Source organism: Rhodamnia argentea, chromosome 1 (genome assembly GCF_020921035.1).
Source record: "Rhodamnia argentea isolate NSW1041297 chromosome 1, ASM2092103v1, whole genome shotgun sequence".
NCBI classification, from domain to species: domain Eukaryota; kingdom Viridiplantae; phylum Streptophyta; class Magnoliopsida; order Myrtales; family Myrtaceae; genus Rhodamnia; species Rhodamnia argentea.
In genome coordinates, this window is record NC_063150.1 from 3,323,169 (window position 1) to 3,332,056 (window position 8,888).

An 8,888-nucleotide genomic window follows, 5' to 3' on the forward strand; every position below is an offset into this window, starting at 1 on the left:
GGTTTCGTTAAAAAAAAAAAAAAAGGGATGGAATGAGTTACGACCAACCCCGCACTACCTAAACCGCGACAAAGACCGGCCCAATTCTACGAGAACCCGGTCTAAACCTTCAGAATTCAAACCTCCAACGGGGCGCGAAGGACATTGGGACCTATTTGGTCCCACCATTGCTTCTCCGATCACCGCCAAACCAGGCGAACCCATGGGCCAGGAGCACGCCGGCCTTGCGACCTTTGGGGTGGCAGAAATTGGTGCCACGAACCCCGGCGACGGCCTGACCAACTCCACGAAGCCGGCAGCCTCACCATACTCAACGGTCGGCAGACACCAACGGTGAAAATGACCAAATTTGGTCCATTTAGGCTCAAAACAGCTAGCAAACAACAAGCAGCATGCTCGCGCGCTGAGAGAGAAGATCAAATGGGCCTGGTCTCCTGCCCAAGCTATAAGAGAGAGAGAGAGGGTAAGATTGGCCAAATGCTCATTGCATAAATGCAAAATTTTGGACTAAATTGGACTTTATAAATGTTTAGGTTATTGACACTAATAAAGGTTTAGGACTTAATTAGCACAAATACAAAGGTTTAGGACTGATTACCAAAAAAAGGTTGAGGACTAAATTGACACTAATGCAATATATTTAGAACTTGTTTGACACTTTTCTCATCAAATGGGCCTAGTCTCCTGCCCAAGCTAGGGAGAGAGAGGGTTCGAGGCCTGAGCTCCCACGAGGGAAGAAAGAAATGGGCGGCCAGATCCTCTTTTGGAATTGTGCCCGATCCTTTTTTTGAATTGTTCATTTTTTAATCAGAAGAATAAAAAATTTTAATTTTAATTTACAATTTTCCAAATTGGCAAATAAACGAGAAATATGCAAATTCAATTTAGCATTTCCGTATTTTTGCCTTAAGGAAAAAAATAAATTAAATTCAACAAGGACCGAAAAAATTAGGTGTCAACAATATTATTAAGCGACCAATTAAAAAAATCAATGGAAAAAAAAAATAATGCAGAAAAGGCAGCACTTCCCTTCACCTCTGGCCCTGCTGTCTGAGCATTGTTCTGTTCCTCCTTTTGTGGGAGTTTCCTCGTGAAGTTGGTCTCCTTCCCTCGGCGTTTTGGGACCCCATCAAACGACAGACCGCAGTTGCTATATCGGAATACGTCACTGCTTGCTTGTCTTGAAGAAATTATTAGGTGCATTCGGACCAGTTAGTCCTATACATCTGGACCGTTCGATTATACGAGATTTATGCGGGATTCACATGATCCAACGGTTCATATGCATTGGATCCAGGCAACTAATAATTTCCACCAGCATCAAGTATATACACACATGTCGGAATACAACACGAATAGCTTTCATTCTCTGTTATTTCATGTTAAGAGAAGCTTGTGTCCCCCCAAGAAATAGTTAGGTGGCTTAGCTTTCCATGTGCAGCACCACGCCAGCCTGCACAAATTTTTTGTGCATCTGCCTGGCATAAACAAATTTAATTAATTTTTCTTTTCCTCAACTATAGAGTTAGCTCATTATTTAACATTTATTAAAACCATAAGATGACCAAACATAACTGATATTTTTTTTTTCATATTTGTTTGGATTAGAATGGATGATAGTCGAAAAGATTGGTTTATGGATCCCGGCATTGAGAACCGAGGGTAAATAGGCGGTCAAGTGTTAGGGGCTGCTGGGTGTCGGAGGATAAGGGTCGACACCAAGCTCACTAGAAAGGGTTAGGGATAGGCCGTGTTATCTTGGCAAGTCTCACTCTGAGCCTATCAAATCAAATCTCTCTAAAACACCATAAACAGATAAGAATAATATAGTATCTTGTCATCTCTATCAGGTCATTTTCGCAATGAGTAATGCTCGTGTAAAGTACACATGCAACGAATTCCCAATAATGTCATTTGTCAGTAAATGGAGGAAATTATTCAAAAATGTGTATATTTATAGATATAATTACGCATCGACAGTGGTTCAGGATTCTTATCCTTGGAAGATGCTCGCCAACTAACAAAGTGGTCCACACAAAAGTTTGATTATACTTGCTGTCTCTTACAGTGTTTAAATAATGAGGCAGTTGCCACTCTATTAAAGTTGCTAATTTTTAGATAGCAAAGCCAATAAAGAGGGCCTCATCTCATCGAATGCCATCCGTCTGCTCAGATATACATATATAAATTGGAGAGGCTAATTGAAGTTAAGACATGTGGAAATTTAAGTGTGATTTGGCTAATTAATGAAGAATTTTCTAAGTTAAGACTCCTTTACAATCTAATTTAATGCCCCTTATTAGTCTTCTCTCTCCCTATTGTTACTCGAGAAAAAAAAATTAGAAAATTAAACCGATTGATGTTTTTCCCTCGCCAGCGATGAAATAAGCAAGAGAAATTAACAAACGATAATAAAAAAAAAATGGGGGGAAAGTTTCAAAAAAGGGTCTGACAAAAAAAATAAGGATATGAAGTGTTTTCATTTTTTCAAATAAGGACATGAAGTGAACATTATTTCAAATAACGAAAATGTGCTTTGGTCAAACCCTTCTTTGGAATAATGAGGGCACTTCAAGCCCTTATTTAAAACAAAGTCTACTTTAAGCCCTTATTTAAGAAAATAAAAGGCACTTCGGGTCCTTATTTCAAATTTTTCCTTAAAAAATACTATTTTTTTGCCAATTAAGTATTTGTATTTTTGCCAATTAAGTCTAAAGCTTTCCACTAATTTTGGTCAAAAATCGCTAACATAGTGCTAGATGTGATGGCGGGGACAATTTTAAATAATATTTTAATATTTTTTTGAATTTTTTATTATTTCATTTCATTTTTCATTTTTTCTTTCTCTTTCTTTTTGGTAACTCTCCCCTCTCGTGGATGATGAAAAAGAAAATTATTCATTCATCTTTGTGAGCGATAAAAGCAATAGTTTTTGAAATTTTTTTCATATTATTTATTTTCTACGCACAACAAATGGAGCCAAAAGATGATTTTCTTTTCACTATAAAAAGCTTTGTTTGTTTTGTGAAAATTTAATGATTTGAAAAATCTTTTCCCAAAAATGATCGCCTATATTGCTCACAAAAATGAATGAACAAGAAAAATTTTCAGCATTCACGAAATATTGAGACATAAATTATTGTCCAAAATGGCAACATTTTTTATTTGCTAACTATTTCAACCAAAATAAGCCATCATTTTTAGAAATATGGTTTTCAAGTTATTCACTTTTTGTGAAAAAAAAATGGAACAGTGATAAAGCTGCCTAGAGAAAAACCGAGTAGATGGTTCGAATACGGGGTTGTTTGTATTTGATGGGTTTGGGGAATCAGACTTATATTCCTTGCCTACTTCATATTAGGAGTGAGCAAGATGGACCAACTGAATCTAAAACTACCGGAACAAGATCGGATTGGTGGTCCAAGTCCCGATATTAAAGAACGGCGGTCCGATTTTCGGTTCTTAAAATTGGAATCGATGTCTTGGCAGTCTGGTTCCAGGGGTACAAGATCAAATTGCCAGGACCTGAATTTTATTAAATTTTTATTTGTTTAAATATAAACATAATGTATATAAACATAATTATCTATCGCTTCTCGCCCATCACCATCTCCCTCTCTTTCTCTCTGTCTCCTTGCTCGAGTTTTCCAGACCAAAGAGAGACAGGGTGGGGAATACTATGGAGGAGATTCTATTTCTTCATCCTTTGGGTTCGGCGTCGACCTTCCCAAATAATTTTTCGAGCAAGAAGCGAGGTAGAGAATCGTCACTTCGTTGCTTTCGACTCTGAAGTAATTTCCCGGGAAATTTTTCAGGCTTCTCTGTTGCTCTCTCCCTTTTGACTTGAACTGAGATCTGCAGTTTCAACTCCACAGGTCAAGCTCGGTCTCTTTTGGCCTCTCCGTATTATTCGTGAGGGAGAAAAACTTTCTGGGCTCGGATCCTTTTTCCTGGGTAAAACGCCATCGGTTCTGCAAAGTTTGAAACTTTGTCTCATAAATGAATCTCTCTCTCTCTCTCTCTCTCTCTCTCTCTCCTGCCCAATTCTTTTCTCCTCGCGATATTCATCTGTGACTTCAAGTTTTCAACCGTCAGGCTTTTGTTCTGTGCTTGCATTTTAGTTGCTGCAAGTCCTACCTTTATATGAATCCATCAGGCTTTTGTGCTCTGCTCTGTCATGATTTGTAAAACCGAAAATGCGAAGTTGTGAACTCTGAAAATTGACCGGTTTCATTGGACGGCCCGAGAATCAGACCTAACCGACCGTTCCGGTCTGGTCCATGGTTTCGAAAATTGGGAACCAGTCATTTTGATCCGGTGCCCAATTTTTGGATGGGGCCGGAATGGACCGGACTAAGAATCAATTACCCCTATTTCATATGCACGTATCTCCATTTTAATCACAAAATTAATCTCACGAGGTTACGGTCCAAAACTACAAAAATATTTATGGGAAGGGAAAGAAGATAATTTGGAAACGTAATTACCAGTTAAATAAAATTTTGGTTGTTTCCACATTGCCTTTTATGAAAAATTAGAAGAGCGAGAGGGAACAAAAGAAAGTTTCATTTAGGTTGCGTTTGTTCCCTTGAAAAACCGACATTATAGAAAACTCATTTGTAACAATTATTGCCCGCATCTTTTATAAGAACGAACGAAAATTATTTTTATCATCGATTAAAAAAATCAGATAAAAATTATTTTCGATATTTTTCATTCACCAATTTTTCTCACTCAGCCGATATAAACAATCTTTTATATGAAGGTAATTTTCAAATTATTAATTTTTCACGACTCGAACGAAAACATTAAAAAAGAAATGTGTAAGGAGCGTGTTGCTTGTATCTCGCACATGAACTCCAGTCAACCTAATCCTGTTTAGTGGGTCAACCATCTCATTTAGTGCTAATTATGCTGTTCTGCTCGCCTTGAGAAAAGTAATTCCTGAACTAATATCCCATTGGTCTCATCTTAGGGATTCGGTCAAACAATGTTTTTGAACTATTGACATCCATCCCTATTCAATGAACTGAGAAATCCGAGGCCGAATTTCCCATCTTCGAAATGCCAAATCAAAAATTATATTTTATTTAACATGGAATACCAATAAAAAAAAATGAAAAAAAAAGGCACTAATTGTAGTTCAAATCATATCAATAATTTCTTATGTAAAGAGGAAATATTGAGAATGCCTATAAGGGCACTTGTTTATAGTTTAAGTGACCGTGTTTTGATGAGAAGATGATAAGCGATGACCATATACAATGTAGCTCAAAGTTCAATGACCCCTTAAATGTCCTGTCAATTTCGTCCCACTATCGAATAACTACCACATTCACTGTGTTTCAAGTTAATGTTCCTTCTAATTATTTTGTTAATAATTGTCTTGGGACACTTGTTAAAACCACCTAATTAAAGAAATATTATCTTTTTCTAACATGCTCTCTTTCTCGTGTTATGTGCAATCGGTACATTAGAAAAAGACAATATTTCTCTATTAGGTACGGGTACAGGGTGCCTCGGAGGCACTAGTTAACGAGACCTTCTTATGGAGCCTCTTGCTAGGTTTAATTAATTAGGGATCTTCAAATTTTTCTCAAGGTTAATATCACGAAAGACATCAAACTAGTACACTTATGATAAATTTATCATAAATTAATTTTTTAACTATCAAATATTTTAAATTGATATACATGTGGCAAATTTATCCTTCTTTAAAAATTTCAATATGGTGATTTATGATAATTTTTTGCTAGATGAAAAAAAAAAAAGAGGTTACTTGGAAATATTTTACTATATTTAAATCAGAGGTCCACGACTTAAATTTTCATAGGGTGCTCTATGATAACTTTCCCAATTAAATGGAAATGGGGGTGTTAAATACATAGAAGGTGAAAATGGCCAATCCTTTTTAATATTCCTCTAAATGACTCTGTACATCCAACCAACAATCGATCTTGTCGAAGACAAGGTTGGTGTTGGCTAATCTTCATCCTCATATTTGCTGACGCGGATGATCAAAATCGACGGTCATGATTTCGCTTCCGCACGGGAGGGCCCACCGGAACCCAGGCTTGACCGTCCAACCGAATCTCGGAACCCGTCCACCGAGTGGCTGAGCTTTTGTCCCACTCTTGTCCCCCCAAAGCGGGAGCAGCCTGCCCCAAAGCTGCTGCCTTTGCTACCCGACAGCTTTGCCTTTTCTTTGTCCTTAATTCATGCCATTAGACAACACCAAACCAAGCTTTACAGCGTTTCACCTTTGTCTAGCGAAAAAGGAGGCGTCTTTATGCTTTTTTCCTTCATCATCACTATAAAGAGCAAGAGCCCAACTCCCAAGTTTCTCTTCTGCTCGCCTTTCTCTTTGGGTCTTGACTTTTGAGAGACTTTGTTGTGCTCTGGGTGTGGAACTTTTTCATCAAGAAGAGTCTTGTTTCTTCAGGGTGGGAAATCTTGGAGGAGCTGTTGAAGCTTTGAGCTTTGATGGAGTTTGGAGAGATGGAGAGAGGGGTTGGCGATGCAGTGTCTGAGAAGGATCTTCTCAACCTGGAGGAGACTGAGCTCAGATTGGGATTGCCAGGGACAGATGAATCTCGTCACAAGAAATCAAGGAACAGCAAGAGGCCATTTGCTGAGTCAAGTGATGTGTCCGGATCTTCAAAGGGTAGTTGTGTTGCTCCTCACCATGATGAGGACCATGAATCTGCTCCTGCCCCAAAGTAAGCTACGGATAACTCATGAATTGCACTAAATTTTTTTCCTCTGTTAGAGTTTCTGATAACTGTTTAATTTATCTCTTGGGGATAATTGCAATTGCTCCTATTTAATCATAGGTATAGTTGATTTGTCAATAGTCCCAGAATCAGCTTTTGATTGGATTCTTTTTGTAACAATTTCATTGGTTTATTGCGCATTCCAATGTAGTTTATTGATTAGCTGATAACTTTGGTATTGTTCCATTCATTCCGAAATTTGAAGATGGCCCATTGCGGGATAGAATGTAATAAGGTTGCGGATTGGGTCGTCAAAGCCCACCGCAACAAAACTTTGCCTTGCAACTGGGTTGCTTATCCACCTACCTGTCTTTTAGAATTGCTATGCTCTGAAGCATGTATCATGTCCACTCAGACTTCTACTTAATGAGAATGCAAATCTTTATTTGACAAAAAAAAAAAAAAAACTATTAGACAAAGTAAGAAAATTAGGGGTCATAAAGGAAAAAAAATAAATTTCGGTGGGTTATGGATTGCTTGTGTCATACATAGCAGAATACACCCTACTCTTTATGAGTCTAGATGCTCATGAACTTAATTGTGGGGTGTACAATGTGTTGCAGAGCACAGATAGTGGGATGGCCCCCTATCCGATCCTACCGAAAGAGTACGCTTCAGCCGAAGAAGGCAGAAGCAGAGGGCTCTGGTATTTACTTGAAAGTAAGTGTTGATGGAGCCCCTTACCTCAGAAAGATCGATCTCAAGGTTTATGGTGGTTATCCAGAGCTCCTAAAGGCTTTGGAGAACATGTTCAAACTCACCATAGGTAAGGCCAACCATTCACATTATTTTGCATTTACATGATTTACATTTCTTGGTCTTTTGGAAAAGATCTAGCATTAAGATATAGCTTTCTGATTGTCATATCTTTTGGAATAGTTAAAATTGTAGTTATTTGATCAGAACCTTTGCCGATGTTGTTGCATCAACTGCTTGTGGATATTTTATGACCTTTGTGCCTAGACCCGAAAAAAATCCATTTTACAAACACCAGTCATCGTCTAAATTGTTTGAATTCAATCCTAGACCATATGCCCATATGGATTGAGCTGGTCCATCCGAGCCGTTGGATATATAGAAGAAGGATCTATTCAGTCTCATGATCTAAGGAGTGCTAAGGTTGTTGATCAGTTGGAGATCTGACTCTGTCTTGTGGGGGTTGCTTTTTTCAGGTGACTATTCTGAAAGAGAAGGCTACAAAGGATCTGAATATGCGCCTACCTATGAAGACAAAGATGGTGACTGGATGTTGGTTGGAGATGTTCCATGGGAGTAAGTCTCTCTCTCTCTCTCTCCCTCTATGAGCACTAACTACTCCTTTGTCTTTCCATAAGCTCATGTCAAAAACAATTACCATTGCAGAATGTTCATGTTGTCCTGCAAGAGGCTGAGAATAATGAAAGAATCAGAAGCTAGGGGCTTGGGTTATGGTGTTTGAGAAAACCCTAATGGTAAAGAAAGATCAATTTGCCTCAGACAAAAAGAGATTTTCAGCTCGGGTTCTTGGAGAAATTTCAATCTTGATGCAGGTCTCCATTATGGAGACTAGTTGATGTTTGGGAGGACTATAGTCACGAAGAGAAAGTTATTACTTTTTTCAGTTTGCTTCTGAAAATTTTGGCAGCAGCTCTTTTGTTGGTTTGGGCATCTGCCTGATGTGTTCTTTTCTTAGTGATCTTTCTTTCCGAAAGACGGCGCACAGATAGATACTGCTTTACATGTAAAAGTACTGTAGAAGGGAAATGGGTGAAAATATATTGGCATTTTCATCTAAGGTTTGCTCTCTCCATTGGGTTTTGATTGTGATCGAGTCTTGTCAATTCAACATTCTACATATAGAAAAATAAAAATAAAAAATCGACATTTGCATTGTCTAGTACAAACATGAGTACATTGTTCAGCAATTGGCACTAAGTTCCCCTTTGCAATCTCAGTTAGTTGACTGGTGGCTTCATACACACACACACACACACAACCAAATTACAAAAGCAAAGACAGTGTAATACATCGTGGAGTGAATGCTTTCAACCTGGATCTTCAGCTAACATGCGGCCTAACCATATCTCATATTCCAAGTGTATCTTGTGAATTCTTGTCTATCTTTAGCTATCTTAC

The 8,888-nt window shown here is 38.2% G+C and overlaps 1 protein-coding gene across 1 annotated transcript; it reads left to right on the top strand.

Moving 5' to 3' along the window:
- The first annotated feature begins 6,229 nt into the window (after positions 1 to 6,229).
- On the top strand, positions 6,230 to 8,575 carry LOC115748746 (auxin-induced protein 22B-like). The gene is made up of 4 exons (XM_030685363.2): positions 6,230 to 6,719; positions 7,337 to 7,539; positions 7,946 to 8,045; positions 8,136 to 8,575. The coding sequence occupies exons 1-4, from the start codon at positions 6,484 to 6,486 to the stop codon at positions 8,209 to 8,211; spliced, it is 615 nt and encodes a 204-aa protein (XP_030541223.1). The 5' UTR covers positions 6,230 to 6,483; the 3' UTR covers positions 8,212 to 8,575.
- Positions 8,576 to 8,888: the final 313 nt, after the last annotated feature.